The 27,297-nt window shown below is 39.9% G+C and overlaps 1 protein-coding gene across 1 annotated transcript in view; it reads left to right on the forward strand.

The window, feature by feature from the left end:
* The window catches only part of LOC126412670 (acetylcholine receptor subunit beta-like 2), a 311,004-nt gene that overhangs the window by 234,614 nt on the left and 49,093 nt on the right, over positions 1-27,297 (forward strand). Inside the window, exon 11 of the mRNA XM_050082373.1 lies at positions 12,826-12,927. Within this exon, the coding sequence (XP_049938330.1) occupies positions 12,826-12,927 (102 nt within the window). The remainder of the gene's footprint in view (positions 1-12,825; positions 12,928-27,297) is intronic.

Consider the following 27,297-nt stretch of genomic DNA (forward strand, 5'->3'; position numbering starts at 1 on the left):
GTACTGGATTTCCATCTGTGTGCTTGATATTAATACAGTTGCTTCTCTTTTCTCTCTCTCTAATCTGCCTATAGGCGGTATCTATCACCTACTAATGCAAGATTCTACAGCTTTGCATTTGTCCTCTGGCCGTTCCACCTCAACCAGTTTGCACTTGATGCAGTTCTCAATTTTTTGACGTCTGTATTCCCTTTATCTTTTTCATTTCCCGCATTTTTCCATTTTCTACTTCTGTCAGTTAAACGGTAAACATCTTGTGTTATCCAAGGGGTTTTACTAGGCCTTGTCTTTTTAACTATGTGACCATCTGCTGTCTTCACTATTTCATTTATAAAAGTTACAGAAACGTCGAATGGGTATTTCTTTCCACTGTTTCAGTCGCTCGTTGCCTAAGGCTCCTGTTGAAACTCTGAACAACTGCTGGTTATTTCAATTTATCCAGGTCCCATCTCCTTAACTTCCTATCTGTTTGCAAGTCCTTAAATTTTAATCTATGATGCATAACTAATAAATTTTAGTCAGTGTCCACATATTCACTAGCAATTATTATATACTTTAAAATCTAGTTTCGAAACCTCTGACTTACCACTACACAATATCAATGAAACCTTCCAGTTTCTCTGGGTCTCCTTCACATTTTGTACGATTCTTAAACAGCGTGATAGCAGTAGTTAAATTATTTTCTGTACGAAATTCTACGAACCAGAAACCTATTTCATTCCTTTTTTCTAGCCTATTTATTAGCTTAAGTGATCTAAAATTCCACACTCCAGTCTGTAGAATTCCGTGTTCCCCGTCTGTGGTAAGATGAAATTTCAGATTCTATGAAAGAGAATAATATATTCAGATTTTTTCGAAAAGCTGAAATTTATTTTCAGGAAAACAGGGATTTAATTTGAGGGTATATCCAGCTATTACCTCCTTAATAAGGACCTAGAGGTCTAGGTACATGCATATTTACATAATTTGGAAGAAAACCATATCTTCATCATCCGAGATATAAGTAATGCAGACGTATGAAGGAGAAAAATTGCGCCAGAGACTTACAAACTGAGCCCAAAATTCAACTTTATATGTTCTTCGTCATTACATCATAAACGGCTGACTAACTGATGCAGATTTCTGATTCCTTTATATTTCCTCATTCGAAGATTTCATTTTATGGACTAAATTTTTGAATGTAGTAAGTAACCTCGACAATGAAACGTATTTTAACGTTTCGGAAAGCTTTCCGCCATACGTTAATCGCATATTCTTACACGACAATTTCAATACAGATCTTTCTTCAGAGCATGAGCATTGATTTGGAGCAGAACATTATTACAGCTTTCAGTAACAGTAAGTTCTTTGACTCTCTTCAGTCATTTCATGCGTTTGTAAAAATTCTGCTTGAAAGAAACCGATAAAAATGTTCGACAGATACCTACGCGAAAGAATACGTGAAGAGGCATGTGTCCCTAAAGCTGGGAGTCAAAATATCCATATCATGATTATGGCCACAGTCTGTTGTTTTCCAAACAAATGTGTCACGCCCGCTCGGTTTGTTTGTGCATCAACATTTGCATGCACAGTCATGTCTGTTTGCAGAGATGCTGTTGACAAACCGAATTGGCGTTCATCCCTCTATTTGCTTTTGTAACGAAGCGGGAGTGTCAGTACTCCCTTGGAAGCGATATCTGTAATGAAGCGAGCAAGAGAAACGTTGTGCATTGTACACCAGAAGGTAAACACGCCATTCCCGCTACGTTATAGATCACAGGAAGCCATATTTCTGGATTGATTTACCGGTGTGTTACTCAGAGCTGACCAGACATGCAGTAGGAAAAGTGGAACGACGTTATTTAAATGTAAATTAAATTGACAAAATTAAAATGTCATTACTCTCTAATGAAATCGCTGACTGTTAGTAATTAGATTATCTTAAATCTGTATATTATTTCAATAACTTATTAACCACATCACCTGAACTGTAGATATAGCAATGTTAATATCATCTAGATATCGTACTGCTATACTAAGAGATGCAACATGTAAATGAGGACGAAACCAGTAAGCAGCTGGTACGATTTCCCCTTGGTTTACTGTTTAATATAGAATGACTTATTTTTGCAGGAATCAGTGGAAAGGTAGCCAAGAAGTAATCATGTTGTCATTTCCAGTTTTCTTTAATGGGGCACTGGCAATTCAATATAGAATTTTTTAAATGAATATAACACACTTTTTCATTTACATATATCCCTATACTTGTCTTCATTAATATTAGGTGTAATAGGTTATTCATCCAGCTTCTAGCCTGTCTGTCTTTTTGTTTACTTTGTTCATTCTCTTTGTTCATTGTGTGTGGATGCTTCTGCACTCCCAGAGATTTTAGGGTACCACAAAACCCAATGGCTATTTCTGAATCATCTGCTTACCTATGTGATAGCATGTACATTTTACAGGTAAGGTGCATTTCTTTTAATTCTGCTGGTTGTTTGAGAGTGGTATAAATTCTATTGTAGTAGCACCTGATAAATAAAGAGTATACAACACTGTGATATTGCTTAAGGACGATGGAAGTTTGTAAATCATTATGACATGACCTGTTTCCAAATCACTTGATGCAGATTGACTAGCCCTAATTGATGTTCATTTCGTTCTGTAGAAAATTTTGATTCAAAGATGATGGTAACTACGAGATTCAACCTTTAACTTTGCAGTTAAATGTGACCTGTTATGGAACTTTCCACTGTTGCTTAGAGTTTTAATCTCGTAGTTAGTATCAAGGTTCACACTCAAGCAATGGTAACCCAAATAAACCACATCTTCATTACATCTTAAGGCTCTCAGAGCTCACAAAATTTTACAAAAATCTGGCATGCTTTGAACATAACAGCCCTCCACATTTTTACGAACATGAAAACTGTTACATTTAAAATTTTATACGAACATTGGTGTCATTTAACATTCCAAAAATAATTGTTTTGAACAATAAAGAATTGTATAAACACATTTGCAGATTAAAAGTTACAATTTTAAAATATAACAAACTGAATCCGCTTACCTAATGACACTTGCATGGAAATAATGGTAGTGTATTGATCATACTTACGAAAGTCTCTTTATGAATAGGTCTCAACTGATAGAGTAAGAAATGTTGGATGCAGTAAACAAACAAAATTTAGTATCATGACTGAAAGTGTTTCATTTCACATATTTCTGTATGACTGTATATTTAATTTTATTTGTTACATGGAAGTAGAAATTCTGTATAAACTAGTTTTTAGCACTTGATTTTTTAATGAGACCAGTATTTACCATTCAAATACATACTTCCAAAAGCAACTGTTTAGAATGTGAAATGGACAAAAATACGGCAACATGTAATCACTCAAAATTCAAATTATTGTGCAGGATAAGTCAGTCTCAAACCAGTTTACAATAACCTTTTACCATAATGTGGAATATTTATTACTAATGGATTGAACTATATCGATTAACTAGCTGTCAGTATAAAAGAATTTAGAGTATTTCTCGAAAATATCATTCACAAATTGAGGAAACTTTTTGGAGAATTCCATTAATGTTAAAGAATATAATTAGAAAGTAAAATAGGAAGATTATGACAGAACTCATTGAGCAACACCCCATCAATGATATTGCGTACTGGCTCCATAAAGATGTACTAGAAATTCCCACTAATCTATTGTAATGAGTGTACTGAAATTTTGTTTCATTCCTATGACAAATGTGTACATATGTTCAACAATGAAAAATCCAGTACGAAATTTGGCCTCAGCAACTAGAGACAGCAGTCGTGTGTGTGTTGAGTTGCATTTGTGTGTGTGTGTGTGTGTGTGTGTGTGTGTGTGTATTCTGTCTACTCTATCTCCAACGAAGGCCCTGCTGGCCAAAAGCTCATTTTCTGGCAGTCTTTTTGCTGTACCTATCTGCAACTCACCATCTCCGCTATACATGAGTAGCAACTATCCTTTTCATAATATTGTTATGTATGTAATGTGTTGGTTTTCTGTCGGATGGCCGGTGCGATGCATCTCTCCACACTAATGTATTCTGTGCAAGACTCGTCTTTCCATACCTACTGCAACCAAGATACATCTGAACCTGCTTCATTCCTTGGCCTCCATCTACAATTTTTAACCCCAGAAATACCTAGGGTGGTGAGGGGAGCACTTTGTGCCCACTTTCTTAAACTATTGTACATAGTCATATACTTTATACTTTAAAATTTCGAAAAAATGTTAACTGTTCTTAATGATTTCTTATAGAAGATCCCATAATTGTTTTAAATTTCTCAGTAAAACTTAACCTGAAAATTTAAATGTTGTAGATGATATGACTTTTCAGAACAAACGTCATATTGATGTGTTTAGTATCAGGACTCTTATTACTTATGTATATATTTTTAAAATATATGTTGTCAATGAAAATCAATGACACCTAACGAATTTTTAATTTTTGAATCCTTTTTTATGGTGCTAATAAAAAGACTACTGCTTCCCTCCCTGTAAACATGATGGAATATGGAAAATATATTGATACTGCAAAGACTGTGGAAGAGATATTTTCATGTTTTTGACCCTACTTATGCATGAGTAGCTATATAAAAACCATGTTGTTGAAAAAAGTTAACAACAATCAAAGTATTTTTTTAAAAATTTCTGTTGCAATGGGCTATAGTTCCCCCATGCCCCCTTGGTAATACATATGATGGAAAATGAGTTGGTATTGCTAGGGTTAAATGTAACACCTCCTTTCAGTACAGAACTGACAATTTCTTGATACCTCAGGATGTATGCTACCTACTGAACCCTTATTTTAGTCAGGTTCTGCTCTAAATTTCCTCATTACCCATTTTGGTTCTGTATGTCCTGATCAGTTGTCTGAGGTAGCCTTTTAATCTTCAACATTTCTTCATAGCATATCATTTCAAAATCTAATCTATTTTTGTGTGCATAGTTTATTATACACATTTCACTTTCATACAAGAGTACACTCGAGAAAAATATACTTACATTTATATTAGAAATTAACAAAGTTTTCTATTACACAACAGCTTTTCTTCTCGTTTATCTTCAGTATTTTTTATGCTCTCCACTTTCGACAGCAACAGTTATTTTACTTCTCAAAGAGTAAAACTGATTTACTGCTTTTTGTTTCTCATTTCCTAATCTAATTCTGTTTGTATCACGTGATTTAATTCGGTTACATTCCATTATCCTTGCTGTCCTTTTGTTGGTATTCGCCTTATGACGTTATTTCATGGCACTACCAGTTCCATTCAGCTAATGTTCCAAGTCTTATACCATCTCTGAAAGAATTATAATTTCATCAACAAGAACGTTTTTATTTCTTCATCCTGAAGTTTAACTTATTGTCCAAATACCTCATTGGTTTCCTTTACTCCTTTCTCAATGTATGGACTCTTTTAACGTCCTTAGTATTCCCAGCCACAGTCTGATTTCTGGGAAGTTATGAATAACATTTCACTTCCTATATTTTATTTCTGCTGCATTCAGAATACCAAAGAATGTATTCCAGTCAACATCGCCAAACTCTTTCTCTAAATCTATGAATGCTTCAAACAGGTTTGCCTTTCTGTAACCTATCATCTAGGACAATTCATAGAGGCAGTGCCGACTAGTGTATTCCTCCATTTTCCTGGGACCAAACTGGTCTGGCACAAGCTCGAATTCTACCAGTTTTTCAACTTTACTTGCAATAATTCGTGCCAGCATTTGGTAGCCATGACTTACTAGACTGACAGTTCTGTAATATTCACACCTGTGAACGTCTGACATCTTTTCTGGAGTTGGAAATATTGTATTGTTCTTGAAGTATGATGTTAAGTCGCCTGGTTCAGACATGTACAGCTCTAGGTGGAACAGCTTTGTCATGATTTAGTATCTCAAGTATCTCAATAATCCACTAGAAAGGTTATTTCATTACAGTTAGTTATATCAAAGCTTTTTCAGATTTTTGCAGTATTGTATCTCCCATCTCAACTTCATATACTTCCACTTCTATTCTTATAACATTGTTCAGAGTTTCATTTTCTGTGTATAACACTTCTGCACGTAACTTTCACCTTTCAGCTTTCCCTTCTTTGATTAGAACTGTCTTATCATATGAGCTCTTGATATTTCATACAGTTGTTTCTCTTTATCCAAAGGTCTCTCTTGTGTTTCTATAGATGGCGTTTATCTTCCCCCGCATCATTCTTAAGTCTGAGGCCGTCTGTTTATCCACTATTCATTCCTGCAAGGACGTTTTCCACTTTTTGTCAATCTAATCTTTAGGCGCCTATATTACGTTTTGTCTGCTACATTTGCTGTAGTCTGATATTTTCTCCTTTTGTGACAGAGAACACAAACCTTCATTGAAAAAAAGAAAGTTATTTGACTGAAAAGATAATTATGACAGAAACAGTGAGAGATATGGAAGAATCGGTACCTTCACGGCAATTCTTAAGGATTCAATTTATTTCTATCAATGCTGTTAGAGGGAAAGATAACGAAGAATATCTAAAGACAGAGTGGAACACAAGACCCATATTATTATTACTGTAAAAATATCAATAATATTGCTTGGGATAGAGAAGAAGTAGCTTCAAATGACTTTATTGTGGCAGATGTTAGAGATGGCTGATGACCACTCTGTTTTAGGTTTATTGATTTGAAGAAAAGTCTTGCCTCTCTTACAGTAAAATATCTTCTCATTTATTTAAAGACTTATTACTTAAAGAAATTTTGTTTGAGTTATAGTTTATGTTTAGTACTGGAAGTCATTTTGATCTCATGTTACATGTTAGACAGAGAGGACTGATTTAATTAATGAATGATGATATCGGTAGGTAGCTCAAGTCGTCGAATTGTCTTCAGTCAAGCCTTGTAGTTTCTCAGCGATGAAGCTAGAAGAAATTATTTCGCCTGTAATCAAAAAGCGGGCTTCATCTGTCCACAGAGAACGATCAGAGTCTATATAAGTGCATGTTCAACTCTTTGATGAGATCTGGATGATGGCTTCTGGTAGGTGTAGGATTTCATGAATCAGGAATTGGATAAATAATGATACCTATGGAATTAATGTCGTATGTGCAGGTTCGACTGTTCTATGCATCCAGTAATCATCGATCCGAACGATCTATGGGTGTAGAAAATATCCACATAGATGAATCTGTATCTGGTTAAAGAAAAAGTATCAAACATAGGCCTTAATTTGAGGAATAAATGTATGGGAATGTACGCTTGCAGCACAGCATTGTATGGCACTGAAACATGGACTGTGAAAAAACTGGAATAAAAGAGAATCGAAGCATTTGAGATGTGTTGCTGCACGCGCCTGTTGAAACTTAGGTGGACTGATAAGGTAAGAAAAGGGGAGGTTCTGCACAGAATCGGAGTGGAAAGGATTATGTGGAAAACACTGAAAAGGAGAAGGGACAAGATGATAAGACGCCTTTTAAAGACATCAGGGAATGACTTCTGTGGTACTAGAAGGAGCTGTAGAGTACAAAAACGGTAGAGGAAGACTTGAATACATACAGTAAATAACTGAGGACGTAGGTTGCAAATGCTACTCTGAGATGAAGAGGTTGGCACAGGAGAGGCATTCGTGGCTGCGTACATCAAAAGAGTCGGAAGACTGATGACTCAAAAAAAGAAAAACAGGAAAGAAAATACCGCACTTCTCAAATTGACAGCTATAGTCTCCTACTCGTTTTACGTTGGCTCATAAATGGAAAATAAATCTCTGACACCGTTTACGACGTTAATACTTGCCTAACTTCCATTAAATCGAATAACTATCAATGGCTGCCGCCAAAAATAATTGTCTTACACAAAAACTGACTTCGTAGTTAGGTTCAGTGCCCCATCTCTACCTAAAAGTCAGTTCTAAAATCTGATCTCCTGTAGGCCTGTACTCGTCTCAAACTCTGTGCGTTATAGCCAGTTTTCCTTCTCATTCAAAGGAAACATGTTATTTGGTTGTTATAATGTATGGGTGGTCTCCTAATTGTTTGATAAGGTGTTTTATTTTCAAACAGGAGAGTTCACATATGCAGTTCCAATTATTCCTATTATATATATTTTTATTAATGTATCACTTTTAGCTACCTTACTGTAACTACTTTAAATGATATTATGTATTTTACAAATTGTTGCTATATTCTGGGGTTGTTGGCTGTTGTGGAAGACTTCAACACTTCACTAACTTCATCCAAGGTAAATCAGAAGCAAGTCATGTGTAGACAATTATTGTATTCTCAATTTAAGTGTATCAAAAGAGTTTTATGTTTCGTAGAGTCTTTACTAAGTTGGTTTAAAAGCTGTGTTGCGTGAATTCACATAAAAAGCACGAGAATTCTAATGATAAACTTTGTAAGTAAGGCTTGTCTGTAAAAATTATCGACAACATTGTAAATGTTTACGTATCAATTAATATATTTTAGTATTTTATGTCACTGCAGATCTCAGACAATGTACACAACTGCTGCAGTTGTACATCTCGCACCTTATTATGTTGCAAAAGTATTTATGAACATTTCATTTATTTTAAAACGTCTGTTAGAATTTATTGCATACACTTCCTGATATTGTAGGATAAAAAATGTAAGTCATGTGACATTACACTTGAAAACGAAATATATCACTGAATGTCATGACGACAGACCTGACATTATGTGGTGTGAAATCTTAATTTATCTTACGTGTTTCTATCTTACAATTATTCTCCAATTATTAATTAGAACATAATATGTCCCTCACCATAATCAGCTTGAAACACAGAAATACTGTGTTAACAGTGGAAATGAAATCACAGTTTAAAAACAGACATTGTTAATGAAATAGTGATGGTATGATTTCCAAGTGATAGCATGTGGTTGAAAGAGAGTCGAGGATAGACGATGTCGAAACAAAGCTATTATATCAGTAGGAAATATATCAGCTATGTAAGAAAGAGTTTCGTCAACAGGGACCATCCTCGACTTATTTTCAATGGGTAGCCCTCTAAGCCCTGCAATTGCTAATCTATTTATGGAATTTTTCGCACAACAGGTGCTGCAATCAGCCAAAAAAGCCCTTTGAAATGGTATCGATATGTGGATGACACCTTTGTGATATGGAATCATGCCGAAGAGGAACTGAGTGATTTTTTGGTGCACATAAACAGTTTCAATCCAAAGATACAATTCACCATGGAGAAAGAGAGTAATGGACAACTAAATCTTTTTGATGTATTGGTTATTAAACGGGCGGATGGGACTTTAGGGCACAAGGTATATAGGAAAGACACACACACCGACCGTTTCCTACATAAGACTTGGAATCATCATTCTAGGCAGAAGACAGGAGTCATAAAAACTTTAGTGGACAGAGCTAATAACATCTGTGAGCCAATTTACTTCCAAGATGAATTAAGCCATTTGCGAACAGGTTTCAGAGAAATAGGTACACTGACAAGGAAATAGATCGAGCACTCAGCCCTAGAAGAAAAGTGTCCGAAAATACACAACACCAACCGTCGGCTGGAAAAGGTTTTCTTCCATTTATTCATAACATCACGGACCGTATTGGTAAAGTTTTGGCCAAGAAAATTAGTGAAAGTTTAAGATCGGTGAAAGACGCACGACACCCCTTAGCTACCCCAGGTGTGTGTAAAATTCCGTGTAGCTGTGGCATGGTTTATGTTGGAACAACTAAAAGGAGTGTTAATACCCGCCTAACAGAACACAAAAGGAACTGTAGATTGGGACAAATTGACAAATCAGCTGTAGCGGAACTCGTTTTCAATGACGGTGATCACGAAATAAAATTTAGTGAGACAAACGTGATAGCTAGGACCTCTCGTTATTATGCTCGCATGTATAGAGAAGCTATAGAGAGCTACAAGCATGGAAATAGTTTTAATAGAAAAGAAGAAGGATTAAAACTAGACAAGATATGGCGGTCGACTTTGTATCAACAAAGTGACAATCGATTACCTGTAATCATGAGAGATGGCACTAGCCAGAGATAGTTTTAACGTCGGAAGCACGTGACGAGTGGTGGCGCCATCTAAGCACTCTATATAAGCGGGACCACCAGCGCCTAGAAGCCAGTCGCCGACTCACCTCAGAAGATGTTGCCCGCAGTAGGCAACGAAACGTTAGGAAGGAGTACAGGTTGTATATATGGACCACGGCAATTCAGCATGGAAGTTTTAATTAATGATGACGCCGGCCATGAAAGCTTACACGATAACTATTCAATAATCATTTAGCTCTATCTTGATACACTTTTTCCTATTCTGCATGTTTCATATTTATTTGTTCTTTCATTGACGATGTACTCCTTTCCCAACTAGCGTAGTTCCTCTCTTTCTAATTTGCAGAAATCATTGTTTTATTGCTTACAATCAATATACATTTTAGAACATCAGCACAGTTTCTAAAGTCTTCCATATATTGTTATATGGCAAGCTAAAAGCAATAAAACATTTTGCTGCAGAAACTGGAAAAATATTTGAATTTAAGATCAACAATACCCATACGATGGTTTCAGGTACATCTGCTACTGATATTTAGCATAATTTGGTAGTTATATGCCTCACAAATTGTGTTTTGCTTCTTTGGTTGAATTTTGCAAAGTTTTCTGTAGCCCATGTAAACTTGTATTCATTTTTATGCTCCTTTCTCCTAGATGGATAGAACTACAGTAGGACTAAAGAATATCTTTGTGTTCAGTTTTTAATAAATATGCTGCTTATTACATGGGAAAGCCATTTCACACAGATCATCACGTCTGGTGTCATGATTTCTTTATTCAAATGTAAAAGCAATTACTGGCATTGTACAATTATAGGGTCAGTAGCAGAAGTACCAGTGTCAAACTGTTAACAGTACTTGTTACTCTTTTACCTGTTTATTACTCACTATTTTTACATATTTAGGAACCTTATCACGTAAATGCAATAGAGTTAGAAGACATTTTGTGTTCTGTCTTTAGTTATACAGATTTTCTTGAATTGCTCAGGGAAATGCTTTTTAAGATATTTATTACAGATGTCATTTACCACGTGTAATGTGGATATTTTATTTCTATAACGAAATTGGTATCCTGAAAAAGAGTATCTGTAATATTTTCTTTACATTGGTCTGTTTTCTGATGTCGAAAAAGAAATCTTTAATGGAAAAAGTTTATTTTATCTTTTGACATTCTAATTCTTTAGGTAATGAACTATTTATTTCAGGGAATATGTGACTACAACAGCACATCATTCCTTAAAAGAAATCAAGAAATGTCATTTGTGTCTTTAGAGCAATTACCATTACCTTACTATTCTCTGGTATTATCTCGTCAGTTTAAAATCATCTGTTCAAAGCAAGGAAACTTAGCAAATTACATGCAGAGCATCTTCTTCTGTTTATAGTCAGGTATGTATAAGGCTGATTTGATAAGTGGACTGGTGTCATTTTACATGTGGGGTTTACTCTCCTGACATTCAGACTATTAGTTCTATTTCAGTTTGATTCCTTCACGTCCAGAAATAGTGTTTATGTGAACTATCGTTTGGAAGACATGCTAAAGACTAGATCCCCTTAGTCAACCAGTTCAAAAGTCACAAGCAGGCAGTAGCATCCCACTCCCAACGGTATGATATCTGGGAGAACAGCATAGTGTTCAAATTAATCTTCTGGTAAAAGGGTTTCATTCGTTGCCATTATGCTAAAACCACTGTATCATACAGTCATAGCTTATTTTCTTGATACAGCAAAGCTAATCTGGAAACTTGTGAAGTTGTGATAAGCTCAATGGTAAATAATTTCTTCTTAATCTCTTGTATATCATATAATTGTCATTCATAATATTTTTCACCAATTGTATGTTCTATGATCAAACTGCCGTTCTATCATTGATATGTGATTATTCATATGTGTGCACTTAAGTATCTCAGAAGTTGTTAAGAAAAGTCACATATTTATAAGTAAGGCTGTGTTTGGTGTTTTATTTCAGATGCTTATACAAAACGATGGCTTCATATATTAATGAGCAGTTTGTTTATTCGGATGTGTGGACACTCTGGTAGTATACTAACAATAGTTATAGTTAGCATACATTAATTTTCCGGTCCCTCTGGAAATAATGATGATATTTATTTTTATTTTAGAAGCGGATCTCTATGCTGCTTTCGCTTAATGAACATTATTTGTATCAGATGGTAACACATATGATTATAACAAATACAAAAGACATAGTTGACCATTGGGTCTAATGAGAGCTTCAAAAAAAGTTACTGTCATAGTTTCTGAATTTCAACCTGTTGTCTTAAATCATATTAATAAAACTTATAGAAATGGTTTAAATACTCTCAGATGAAACATGTATTCTATTAATCCGGTTCATTGACTCAGGAAACAGAAAGATTATTTCTTACATACAACATAAGGAACTCCTTAGACACTTACATTATTGTCATATTCTGTCAAATACCCGGCTGACTGTCGCAAAGTTAGCACCATTTCAGTGTAAGTTTTAGAAGGGTATTTCGAAGTTTGATGAATGCATTTTGCGAAGGTTCTGTTCGTCATGAAAACTTATTCATTTACTTTTTAGAAATTATTTAGTCAAACTGTACAGTCTCATCGATAACTGACATATCATAACAGACTAGATCTTACTATGATACATACATTAATGTTATTCAGAATTCTTGTTAGGGTGACCTCCATGGCTCACATTTCCCTGTTTGTTTTTGGTTCCGCCTATCATGAGTATTGACAGCGGAATAAATAGTCAGAAGCAACAAAGTATTGACATGTACAGCTTAACAATGTTCTTCCAGACTGCCTTTCAAGTAATGCTGTGGGAGTTGCAACAGGACTTTCAGACTGCCAAGACGATGGCTGTTTCTCTCGCATTTGCCAGTCTGCATCGGCTGCTACTGGTAGGGAGCCTCGCCCCTCCGCTTTCTCTTTCTAAGGCTTATGTACTGTCTTTAGACATTTGTTCTGTAACAGTGGTAGCTTACTGAAATTAATGGCCACCCAGAATCTAGTAAGACCCGAATTCTTAATCTATATACTGCCATTGGATTGTGAATTCCTTGCTTCATTTATTTAAAAATTTGATTAAAGGTAAATTAATTCTTATAAGCTGATATAGTTGCAGTGATCTGGATTCCGTATGGTTTAAGAAACAAAATATGGCGGATATAACACCAGGAATCAGGACAGAATATACCTACCCTTACCTAGCGGCTATCATTCTTGTAGAATGTAATTGACTAGGTTGTCATTTTGTAATAGTACTGAATGTCACTTCCTGAGGAGCAGATCTCATCCTTATATTCCACTTAGTTAAGAAATAATTCGATACTGAGTTCAAATGTATATTCTAGGAAAAGAAGAGTGAAAAAGAAACAGAATCTTTTTAAACTGAAGCAATTATTCCATTTTACATTTTTTTCAAAATTCTGCCGAAAAAACTTGTGCGCTGTTGGAGATAGCCTAACAATTTATACAATGATCATACAAAATTCATCTGCAATCTTCATCCCACAAATTTAACAAATTCACAATATGACACTGGAATCCCCATTTCAGTACAAATGTAAGATCATCATTGCAAGGCAATAAAATCCTCTCACTTGTTGAACAGTTTCAGTCTCTGAAGGATTCAGAGCAGTTTTTCTATTCTGAGGTTATTATCTTAACATTAAACATGTAATTCATTCTTATAAAGCAGCAATATTTGTTTGGTCTGCTCTTCTGTCAATCTGCTGGTACTCATGGATACTATTTAAGCAATATCTTCTTCATGATTATCTTCAGAGCAGTTTTTCTACATGTAAAGTTACCATGTTAACATTGAAATATGTCATTCATTCTTCTCAAGCGGTTGCATTTATTTAGTCAACTCTCCTTTCAAGCTGCTGCTATTCATGGGTACCATGTAAGCAGTATATTCTTCCTTATCACTTAGCAGTTATTTTGCTGTTAAGCATGAAATGAAGGTAAAGTTGCATCAAGTATGTTGTGAAACCTGATTTTTATGGGTTTCACTTATCATAGAATTTGAACCTGCATTAGGAAATTCATTATCGCTATATTCGTCCTTTTATATACTACCAGTCATTATAAACATTTTGATAAAGCACCATAGGTTAAGCAATTTAGTTAATTCTTCCATCATGGATGAGGTGGTTAACTAATACTGAAGTTCTCATGTTTTCTTGTTCAGTTTTCTGTATTTCATATGTGCTTTAATCACCATAAGTAAACCAAAAACAGTAAAAGTTAAGAAAATAGTCTTCCAAATGCAGAGAATATCCTATTTAATAATGAATTTTCGGATCGACGTTGGATTAAATGGGTTTCATATTTTCAGTTCGTGTCTGTAATGTTATTCAGATTATGTAGGAAATACAAATGGAAACACATTTCAGTTTAGATTAAGAATTCGGACCATGCAAGATCTCGTTTATTCACCTATTCCATTTGGCAAAAAAATGAAATCATTACATCTACTCCCATGTATATAATACTCTCTACCTCTTTACCTTTTCTAGTAGCATCTAGTTCTACCTATTTCTCTTGTTACCTCGGTGTTTCCATTGCACGTTAGTGCATTACTTGTGAGATGTCCCTCTGTAGCGTTGAGAAGTAGCTAGCTCCCAGTCGATTACACAGATTTCTCATTAGTTTTGTTACTTGGGCATATCAATTTACTGACAATTCATTGTTTCAACTTTTCTCCTAAATGCACGATATCTTTCGCAATATTTATTTCTTTGTATTATATTACATCATTTTCTACTTTTGTATATTCTAATCTACATGCTTTAACCTAGCTTTCTACTTTAACTAATTACATTATCTGTTCTGAATTGATCTTTTCCTTTGCTAGCAAAAATGGAATAGTGTTTAATTTATTTGCAGCATTTCACTTATACTCACAGAGTAATAGGTAACCTTAGTTTATATTAAAGAAGAAATATAGTTTATTTATTAACAACCTTGATTCTGCTTACCAAAATGTTGCACGTTCAATACTATGAGCAGCACTGATGTGTCTCATTGTGTAAGTATAATTTTTAGCTTTCTTGTTCTACTTCCTCTCGCCAAACAATTTTCCTGAGCAGTTCTGTTCTGTGTGGGCTATATTTCATTTATGCCTTACCATGATGAATCCATCATAATATATTAATAATTTCCACTGCAACAAAATCTCATTTAGAATGTTATGTTGTTTGTGTGCACTATATACTCCACGCTTCTGTGTCATCTTATTTGTGAAATTTAATGCGTGAGTGTGATGATTAATCTGCAGACAGCAAAAAAATGCTGAATGCAACTGTTCTTCCATGTGTTATTTATATTGCAATAATGAAGATGTAGAAAGTTTCGCAGCAGACAAACCATTTTGTGCTTAACATGTCGATATACTGGATAGCGTTTTTAATGACATTTCACTCTTGATTATGAATGTCATATTTATTAGAATGAAAATATGATAATCAAAATTATGTGTATTGTAGTGCATAACATTTTAATCTTTCAGACAATCTTATAGACGTAATGATGTGGACATGTGCTTCACCTTACAGAGAAAAAAGTGAAAAAAGGCATGCGTTTTCGTCAGGGATCCTAATACAATAACTTAATCCCAAAGTAATGGCGGTATAATTATAGAGATTTGTTGAAATGAAACTTGAGTTACCATGACAGAATTAAAGATCTACACACAAGAATGAAATTAATATTATAAACTTAGCAAAAACAGACAGATACATTTCACATCTAGGAAATCACATGAAGGAAAACTGAATGCATTTGCAGGCATTTGGGTTCTAGCATGAGAGACTGTGGAGTTTTTAGAAAACTCAATACAATATGCATACATCTTACAATTAACTATTGAGTGAGAGTGATGAGTTGGCTGAAAATACTAATATTACATTAGGTAGAATCAAAGGTAAAGAAACCAGAATGGCGAGCAGGAACTACCGAGTACCCATCATACACTAACAGCAATACTAGTCGGATCTTAATACCAATTCAGTTTTGTTTTGAGGTACATACAATGTTTCTCTGGAGGTAAATAGTTACACTGCACATAAATAATAAAGATCTCAGCTAGAGTTCGGCAGTACTGGAAGATTTAAGCGTAGGCAGATGTTACGGGCCTCGTGCATCAACCTCCCTTTTCTGAGACATGTCTGGTATAGCGCCGCTCATGTTAGGGTCGTACGGATATCCTCGCTGCTGCAATGACTGACCTGTATACCCACACTGCAGCAGTCTGAATCTGTGACTGATACAGCAATACTCCCTTGTGAATAAAACACATAAAGTCATAGGTAACCAGCTTCTGCCAGGATAGCTGTAAAGGCGAGACAGTTACACCTAGTGATGATGCAACTGGCAGGGGCGCCAAATGGATGTCTACCAGCGTTATGTACGACAGAGGCTGAAATGGATTAAGGTCCATAACTTGGGGTCAGTGGGAAGCCAATCGATGGGGAAGCTCGCTGAATGGTGGCGAAAGTGTACTGCGATCTGTGATGCCAATAGCAGGAACTGTTCAGGCTGTGGCTGTGGCCTATCCTTGAAGTTATATCAATGTTGTAGTTTCCACACGCTGGTATTTCACGCAAGAAACACCCATCTGATAATGTTTGCACTGGAATGGGCATCTGGACATGAAATGTGTCACGTTGTGTGCATGCTGCTTTCTCTGACTGCAGTTATGTGGACTACTGACACCAGTGTCATAATGGGTACCAGTCGGAATGAGAAAATTGGGCCCACCGGGTAGCGTCAGGGCGGTGGACAGTTCTGATGCGGTAGAAACCGTCGCGGAGATTGGGTCATCGTGGGTGCGAACGACTGTGCTCACGAGTGTTGGGTGTACCGTGTGTTTTCGCCTAGTGTTACCGATGACAGCATTCTTACTGGCCCTGAGATGTCACCAGTTACATGTTGCAGTCAAGCGTGTTTTTGCAGTCGCATGCAAGCATCCAACGTGGGTGCCTTCTTTGTCACCAGAACATGAAGCAGAGGTTTAAGTGTGGGTTTCACTGTTTCTCTGTGTGTTGCTATATTACTGGTGGGATGGGGTGACTGGCGTTTAAGGGAATGCAGTAGCTTAGCCAGATGCTTTCTAACAATGGCTGTAAGCTAAAAACGGCTGGTAAATAGAGGGGGAGCTTATTAGTAGGGTTCCTCGCACTACTGCCAACATTTTTCTAGGCGAAAAGTATCCTTTGTAAACTGAGTCTGTAAAAGACAACAGGTGAACGTGCCAACCTCTTTATAGTGATGGGACAGGTTTGCATAAAGTAAAAAAAAAAAAATGGTTCAAATGGCCCTGAGCACTATGGGACGCAACATCTGTGGTCATAAGCTCCCTAGAAATTAAAACTACTTAAACCTAACTAATCTAAGGACATCACACACATCCATGCCCGAGGTAGGATTCGAACCTGCGACCGTAGCAGTCGGGCGTAAAGTAAAACATTTCGAAAACTCAGATGATACTGTAGAAGACTTAATATGTAATTTTTATATAGAATTATTGACAGACTTATCTGACTGAAAACATGCTACTTATTTTTGTCTAAATGCCGATGTGCGAGATTTGTAGGCAAGATAGGGTATCTGTTCAAATGGCTCTGAGCACTATGGGACTTAACATCTATGGTCATCAGTCCCCTAGAACTTAGAACTACTTAAACCTAACTAACCTAAGGACATCACACAACACCCAGTCATCACGAGGCAGAGAAAATCCCTGACCCCGCCGGGAATCGAAACCGGGAACAGGGGCGTGGGAAGCGAGAACGCTACCGCACGACCACGAGCTGCGGACAGGGTATCTGTATTCTTTCATATGATGTCTAGTGAGTCACTGTCGAACTGAGGATCATTAGGCACTCAGGAACAGAGCTAACGGTTTTACTTTGGAGCTGTTCTTTTTCCAATGTTGCAAATTTTTGCTCCAAATAGTGCTGTCAGTGGTCTACTAGAAGATCAAATTTCACGCCAAGTATGTATGCAAATTTTTCAAATTGCATATACTGTCTCATTGGTAGTGGCTTGTTTATTATTTTAAAGTAAGTGCTATACAGACTTTCCAGAATAATAAAAAGAAATTTCTTGAACATTATCCCGTGCTAAATATCAGTATAGAAAACCATTAATTTCCACTTATGGTAATTCTAGGATACTAAAAAAGCTTTTAGTTCATTATTTTGTCATCATTACATGGTGGATTACAACGATTAACAGTTAGACTCTGATGAAAAATTGATTTGTGTCAACTAGGCCAATATATTATCATAGTCAAGTCAGTGACGGTTCCTGACGACACATTAGCCGTTATTTTCCAAACAGCCCGTTTTGCAGGCCCACGTTTATTGAAATCATTTTGGTTCTACGAGAAATATACCTTCTCCTATATACACCATATGATCAAAAGTATCCTGACACCCCCAAAAACACAGGTGTTTCATATTAGGTGCATTGTGCTGCCACCTACTGCCAGTTACTCAATATGAGCGACCTCCGTAGTCATTAGACATCATGAGAGAGCAGAATGGGCGCTCCGCGGAACTCACGGACTTCGAACGTGGTCAGATGATTGGGTGTCACTTGTGTCATACGTCTGTACGCGACATTTCCACACTCCTTAGCATCCCTAGGTCCACTGATTCCGATGTGATAGTGAAGTGGAAATGTGAAGGGACACTTACAGCACAAAAGTGCGCAGGTCGACCTCATCTGATGACTGACGGAGAACGTCGACAGTTGAAGTGGGTCGTAATGTATAATAGGCAGACATCTATCCAGACCGTCACACAGGAATTCCAGTGCAAGTACTGTGACAGGTAGGCAGGATGTGAGAAAACTTGGATTTCATGATCGAGCGGCTGCTCATAAGCCACACACTACGCCGCGAAATGTCAAACGTCGCCTCGCTTGGTGTAAGGAGCGTAATCATTGGAAGATTGAACAGCGGAAAAACGTTGTGTGGAGTAACGAATCACGATACACACTGTGGCGATCCGATGGCAGGGTGTGGGTATGGCGAATGCCCGGTGAACGTCATCTGCCAACATGTGTAGTGCCAACAGTAAAATTCGGAGTCGGTGGTGTTGTGGTGTGGTCGTGTTTTTCATCGAGGGGGCTTGCACGACTTGTTGTTTTGCGTGGCACTATCACAGCAAAGGCCTACACTGATGTTTTAAGCACCTTATTGCTGTGGAAGAGCATTTGAAGGAAGGCGATTGCATCTTTCAACACGATCGAACACCTGTTCATAATGAACGGCCAATGAGGGTGTGGTTACATGACACTAAAATGTAAACTTTCACGGCCGGAAATATCATGTCCATTATAATTATCCGGGCTGTTATGCCGTGGTCGGTTGATGAATTCTGTGGTGATTCCCAACGTTCCGTCTCCGACTGCGGGAGACATCTTCAAGGGGGTCCGTAGCTTGATGGAAGGTCCAACACACACAGTGGCTCGCTACTGACTGCCGCTAAATTCCGTGTCCGCGCGCCCCCGCGCCGCGGCGTGACGTCACGTGTTTTGAAAATGTCGGTGCAATTGGCCGCTGTCCGTCGCCGTCGATCGCCGTTGCCATCACCCAGTAGTGGACGAGTGGTACACATCTTCTTTAACACCGGCATCCATATACCGTTTAATTTGACGCCCTCCTCCTTTCGGTTGAAATTATTTGGGTGTTTAGCGATTTCGATTGCCTCCCTGTAGAGCCCTTCGTAGTATCTGCTCGTGGCCGCTAGTACTTGCGTCTCCTCGAAACGAATATTGTGGTTCCCTGGCTGGAAAGCATGCTCCACAACAGCTGATCGTTCCGTTTCTCCTCTTCTACAATTTCCCTTGTGCTCTTCCAAACGTTTAGAAACAGTTCTTTTGGTGGTACCCACATAAACATCACCACAGCTGCATGGGATCCTATACACTCCAGATTTTTCCAATGGTTTGCGAGCGTCCTTGCCAGGCCTAAGATATTCCTGTATCTTCCTGGTGGGCTTGTAAATTACGGTAATATTCCGCTTCGTCAAGATCCTTCCTATTATTTCCGTTACATTTTTAACAAACGGCAGGAAAACCTTAGATTTTGCAGTAGCCTGTACGTCAGTATGATTTCTGCGTAGCTGCCTCAACGCACGTTTTATTTCGGCGGACGAATATCCGTTCTTCGTTAGTGCATTGTGGAGATGTTCCATCTCAGCGTCGAGCAAGTCAGGTTCACAAATATTTCTAGCTCTGTCCGCTAACGTCTTGATAACACCCCGCTTCTGTTGTGGGTGGTGGTTCGAATTCCGGTGCAAATAACGGTCCGTGTGCGTGGGTTTGCGGTACACTGAGTGGCCCAAACTACCATTTTCGTTTCTAAACACAAGCACATCGAGGAAATGTAGTTTGCCGTCTACCTCCTCCTCCATTGTAAACTGAATTCTTGAGTTTATACTGTTCAGATGTTCGTGGAACCGGCTTAGTTCCTCCCTACCATGTCTCCACAACACAGACGTGTCATCCACGTATCGGAACCACACATTTGGTTTCTTGCTGGCAGTACCTAAGGCCTGTTCTTCGAATTTCTCCATAAAGAAGTTTGCAATTACGGGACTTAGGGGGCTTCCCATAGCCACGCCATCCGTTTGCTCCGAAAACTGTTCATTCCACTTGAAGTATGTGGTCGTCAAACAACACTTGAACAGCTCTAAAATATCGGCAGGAAAAATTCGATCCAGCTGTTCCAATACATCATTAAGTGGAACCATGGTAAACAGCGATACCACATCGAAGCTGACCAATATGTCCTCCGGCTGGACCACTATGCCATTCAATCTGCTGATGAAATCTGTCGAATTCCTTATATACGAGTACGAACGGCCCACATGTGGTTTTAACAGCGTAGTCAAAAACTTGGCTAACGAGTAGGTGGGCGAACCAATGGCACTTAGTATCGGTCTTAACGGAACATTTTCTGTATGAATTTTGGGCAATCCATAAAGCCTCGGTGGTAGCGCAACCGAACTGCAGAGACCTTTCTGTACACTCTCTTCAATGGAGGACTTTTTTATTAATCGCGACACAGTTCTGAGAATGTTGTTAGTGGGGTCCTTATTCAGCTTCCTATATGCTTGCGGATCCAGTAGATCCGTAATTTTTCTCTGATAGTCGGCCACATCCATAACCACCGTTGCGCTTCCTTTGTCAGCTGGGAGAACCAAAATACTATCGTCGTCATTCAGGAATCACCACAGAATTCATCAACCGACCACGGCGTAACAGCCCGGATAATTATAATGGACATGATATTTCCGGCCGTGAAAGTTTACATTTTAGTATCAGACGCCTCTACGGGGAGGAGATGTCAAGAGAAGTGCGACGCCTGGAAGGACTCCAGAAGAAGAGAGTGCAGCTTTTGTGTTCCCTCACATTCCTGTCTCGTTGCAGAGCCGTCGGCGTTATACCGAAGTTTCTGAAGATAAAGCGACTGTTCTATTCGGGAAAGGCACAACGCATTTTCAAACGGACTGAGGAGGCCTTACTACGAGAGCGCATTCAGGAGACCCGACGGGACTTGGCAAGCACAAACTGTAAGTTAATGTCTCTCCATATTACGATCAGTAATAAACTGTGCAGCGGTGACTGGGATAAAATTGATAGACTACTGCATGATACCATGGGGAAGCGTATGTTGACGACGTCTAGTAGACAGAAGAAGAAGTTTGATAATTTGCTACCTAATCAGACTGTTCGGCATTTAGACGTTTCCCGGACCGTTGTCAATTTGTCCAAACGTTCGTTATCTGACGATGAGACATCTGTGCTTGCCAAGGGAGGAAATTTTGCAGTTAGTCCGCGTTTTGTGCCCACAGAAGAAATTATAGCCAATGTAGAAGCAGGAATTCGCAGTGTAGATTCTGTAACAGCTGAAGAAATCCGTATAGAAACAGTGAGAATATTAGCCAATCCAAAACCGCCGAAAAGTAATATAACTGTGGGTGAGAGAAGAGCTTTAAAACTCCTGAATGACGACGACAGTATTTTGGTTCTCCCAGCTGACAAAGGAAGCGCAACGGTGGTTATGGATGTGGCCGACTATCAGAGAAAAATTACGGATCTACTGGATCCGCAAGCATATAGGAAGCTGAATAAGGACCCCACTAACGTTCTCAGAACTGTGTCGCGATTAATAAAAAAGTCCTCCATTGAAGAGAGTGTACAGAAAGGTCTCTGCAGTTCGGTTGCGCTACCACCGGAGCTTTATGGATTGCCCAAAATTCATAAAGAAAATGTTCCGTTAAGACCGATACTAAGTGCCATTGGTTCGCCCACCTACTCGTTAGCCAAGTTTTTGACTACGCTGTTAAAACCACATGTGGGCCGTTCGTACTCGTATATAAGGAATTCGACAGATTTCATCAGCAGATTGAATGGCATAGTGGTCCAGCCGGAGGGCATATTGGTCAGCTTCGATGTGGTATCGCTGTTTACCATGGTTCCACTTAATGATGTGTTGGAACAGCTGGATCGAATTTTTCCTGCCGATATTTTAGAGCTGTTCAAGTGTTGTTTGACTACCACATACTTCAAGTGGAATGAACAGTTTTCGAAGCAAACGGATGGCGTGGCTATGGGAAGCCCCCTAAGTCCCGTAATTGCAAACTTCTTTATGGAGAAATTCGAAGAACAGGCCTTAGGTACTGCCAGCAAGAAACCAAATGTGTGGTTCCGATACGTGGATGACACGTTTGTGTTGTGGAGACATGGTAGGGAGGAACTAAGCCGGTTCCACGAACATCTGAACAGTATAAACTCAAGAATTCAGTTTACAATGGAGGAGGAGGTAGACGGCAAACTACATTTCCTCGATGTGCTTGTGTTTAGAAACGAAAATGGTAGTTTGGGCCACTCAGTGTACCGCAAACCCACGCACACGGACCGTTATTTGCACCGGAATTCGAACCACCACCCACAACAGAAGCGGGGTGTTATCAAGACGTTAGCGGACAGAGCTAGAAATATTTGCGAACCTGACTTGCTCGACGCTGAGATGGAACATCTCCACAATGCACTAACGAAGAACGGATATTCGTCCGCCGAAATAAAACGTGCGTTGAGGCAGCTACGCAGAAATCATACTGACGTACAGGCTACTGCAAAATCTAAGGTTTTCCTGCCGTTTGTTAAAAATGTAACGGAAATAATAGGAAGGATCTTGACGAAGCGGAATATTACCGTAATTTACAAGCCCACCAGGAAGATACAGGAATATCTTAGGCCTGGCAAGGACGCTCGCAAACCATTGGAAAAATCTGGAGTGTATAGGATCCCATGCAGCTGTGGTGATGTTTATGTGGGTACCACCAAAAGAACTGTTTCTAAACGTTTGGAAGAGCACAAGGGAAATTGTAGAAGAGGAGAAACGGAACGATCAGCTGTTGTGGAGCATGCTTTCCAGCCAGGGAACCACAATATTCGTTTCGAGAAGACGCAAGTACTAGCGGCCACGAGCGGATACTACGAAAGGCTCTACAGGGAGGCAATCGAAATCGCTAAACACCCAAATAATTTCAACCGAAAGGAGGAGGGCGTCAAATTAAACGGTATATGGATGCCGGTGTTAAAGAAGATGTGTACCACTCGTCCACTACTGGGTGATGGCAACGGCGATCGACGGCGACGGACAGCGGCCAATTGCACTGACGTTTTCAAAACACGTGACGTTACGCCGCGGCGCGGGGGCGCGCGGACACGGAATTTAGCGGCAGTCAGTAGCGAGCCAGTGTGTGTGTTGGACCTTCCATCAAGCTACGGACCCCCTTGAAGATGTCTCCCGCAGTCGGAGACGAAACGTTGGGTATCACCACAGAATTCATCAACCGACCACGGCATAACAGCCCGGATAATTATAATGGACATGGTTACATGACAATAACATCCCTGTAATGGACTGGCCTGCACAGATTCCAGACGTGCAACCTATAGAACACCTTTGGGATGTTTTGGAACGCCGACTTCGTGCCAGGTGTCACCGACCGACATCGATACCTCTCCTCAGCGCAGCACTGCCTTTCTCCAAGTAACCTTCCAGAACCTGATTGAAGATATACCTGGGTAGTGGAAGCTGTCATCAGGGCTAAGAATGGGCCAATATCGCACTGAATTCCAGCATTACTGATGGAGGGCAACACGAACATGTAAATCATTTTCAGCCAGGTATCCGGATACTTTTTATCACATGGTGGAAGTTGGTATTAAAGCGACGTTAATTCCTGACGATACATTTCTATCCGACAAACAGCAGCCGTCCAGTACCATGTAATGGGTTCTGCTGACAGAGCATGTAAGTAAATAGAGTGGCCCTTGGAAAGCGCGAGGTGTGACAAGCTTCCCGGCCCTCTGGGTACCCACAGCCACAGAGATACTGGTTGCTGCACGTAGCTTGTATCGTACGATACACAGCGAGTGACATATCAAGTCGTCTGCTCTTCCTAAAGAAATGTTTTATGTAGATGAAGTAAAGCATCATCTGTCTCTGTATGTAGTTTCCCAGTAAAATTTTTACTTTTCGCATACGAAATAAAAATCAATTTTTCGGGACTCGCACTTGTTCTTTCCGATTTGATTTTGAACAAACTATTCGGTAAGGAAAGAAAGTGTTCTTCTGCATATTATAGCCACAAATCGCAACTTGATAAGGAACTCGGTTTCTTCTCGTTATGACCCTTAGTTACTGTGATACTTCAAAGCGAAGTGCTATAGAGCGCATATTTTGAAAAGTTCTCGCTGGCCACTTCACATTTTGTGCGTTTTGTGCCATACATTACTGTATACGAAATGTTGCAAACACATCGAAATTGTTTTCGACGGTGGGAGCAGAACAACATCTCTTTCCATCATTGAGGAAATAAGTGATATAAACTGATGAGGCAAAACATTATGATGTCCACAACTCGTGGCCTAGTGGATAGCGCTGCTGCCTCTGGATCACGGGGTGCTGGGTTCGATTCCCGGCCGGATTGGGGATTTCCTCTGCCCGAGGAATGGCTGTTTGTGTTGTTCTCATCATTTCATGATCATCATCGTCATTCGTGATTTTGGCTAGTTTGGATTGTGTCAAAATTGGACTCTGTAAAAATTGGGACTTCGTACAGGGAACTTTGAGCGCCCCACAAACCAAACAACGTCAAAATATTATGACCAAGGTTCGCAGGAGAGCTTCTGTAAAGTTTGAAAGGTAGGAGACGAGGTACTGGCCGAAGTAAAGCACATTTGTGTTGACAATACAGACGACGTAGTTTTCCTGGTGAATAAACACCCTGTAATGCAGGAATTCCGTGTTGGTTGGACGTGAAATGGCATGCCGATGCAGTACTCACAACGATGTACGAAGTGGGCGGCCACAGCATGCCTCCCGCCCCGCCCATTCCCCCCAGGTGTGAGTGGAAGGCTTATCTCAATGTCGGGCCCCGGGGCTGTTGGTGACAGACCAGGGGTGGTTACAGGTGCAGGATCCACCTCTATGGGCGTAGGGCCCTCTGCTGGAGGTTCTGCCTGGGGTCAGAGGTGGGGAGAGGAGGATTGTCATCTCCAAGGGCCGACAGCCCTGGAGATGGCAGAGGAGCCAGCAACGGACCACACTGGGGGCGAAGCTGGTTGGTATACTTCCAGCATACTGTGCCATCGTTGAGGGTGACTGCCGCCATAGCATGGCTAATGAGTGATGAGACCATGGCAGGGACCCACCAGGTACAATTCCAGGTGAACACCATCGCCCAGACCAGATCCTGCAGAGAATAATGGAGCCGTGTCGAACGCAGAGGAGATAAGTGGGGAGAAGATGGAAACAGGAGAAACGAGGGGACTAATGAGGGTTGCCGTGAAGTTTTTCAGTTGGGGATGATCCATCCTGAACAGTGGATCGGTAGGAGGAAAGAAAGATGGTAAGGATGTCGTCCAGGGAGTGTTGGTGACGCAATTTTGACATCTGGACTTTGAATGTACGGAAAAACCGTTTGGCTAATCCATTAGGGGCATGATGAAAGCAATGTGAATCAACTGGATGCCTTGGGAGGTGCAGAAGGAGGTAAATTCAGCAGATGTAAACTGAGGGCCATTGTCGGTCACCAGCATCTCCAGAAAGCCCTCAATGGCAAATACGCAGAAACAGCTTGGATGGTAAGGGCGGAAGTTGTGGAGGACATGTGGGCGATATAAGGAAACCCGCTCATTGTGTCCCTAAGGAAAAGCCAGGAGGAACCAAGGAACGGGCCCAAGTGCAAATGGGACCAAGGAGAAGGAGCAGGAGGCACAGGAACAGGTGGCGAGGGTCGCCTACTGGTGCTATTGACAAGAGGGACATGAGGCCACCATGTGGATGATAGCAACATCCATCCCTGTCCAGTAGACATGCTGGTGGGCAAGCCATTTTGTCAGGACAATCCCCCAACAACCGACATGCAGGAGCTCCAAGGCCCACTGGAGGAGGGAGGGTGGCAGTACAACTTGCCAACGATCATTATCACCTAAGATGGGAGGGGGGGGGAGGCAGCGGTGCCAGTAGGCACAGACCTCTGGCTGCAGCAGCCGACGATGATCTGACAGCCACCCATGCTGAATGTGGTGCATCAGCACCTAGAGGGTCAGGTCGTCTGCCATACCATGTGACAAATGGTTCAAATGGCTCTGCGCACCATGGGACTCAACTTCTGAGGTCATTAGTCCCCTAGAACTTAGAACTAGTTAAACCTAACTAACCTAAGGACATCACAAACATCCATGCCCGAGGCAGGATTCGAACCTGCGACCGTAGCGGTCTCGCGGGTCCAGACTGCAGTGCCTAGAACCGCACGGCCACTGCGGCCGGCACTATGTGACATACAACTACCTTGGCATCCAGCAGTAAGTCGGCTACTGCCTCAGCAGAGGCGTCATCCAGTTGGAAACAGGCAATCGGGTCAGCATCGAACTCTGGGTTGGCGGCCACCGGGAGATGAGAGAGCAGATCTGCAGTGACATGGAGAGCTGTGGCCCAAAAACGGATGCCGTAGGAATATTCCATTAGGAACAATGCCCAGTGCTGGAGGCAGTGAGCAGTCCTCGTGGGGATGGCGGCCATAGCGCTAAACAATGAGACCAGAGGCTTGCTGTCGGTGTATAAGGTGAAGCGTCGGCTGTAGAAGAAATTGTGGGATTTCTTAAACCCAAAGATAACGGTGAAGGCCTCCTTCTCAATTTGGCTGTAGTTAGGCTGAGCCAGGGATAGCGTT

This window comes from Schistocerca serialis, chromosome 7 (assembly GCF_023864345.2).
Source record: "Schistocerca serialis cubense isolate TAMUIC-IGC-003099 chromosome 7, iqSchSeri2.2, whole genome shotgun sequence".
NCBI classification, from domain to species: domain Eukaryota; kingdom Metazoa; phylum Arthropoda; class Insecta; order Orthoptera; family Acrididae; genus Schistocerca; species Schistocerca serialis.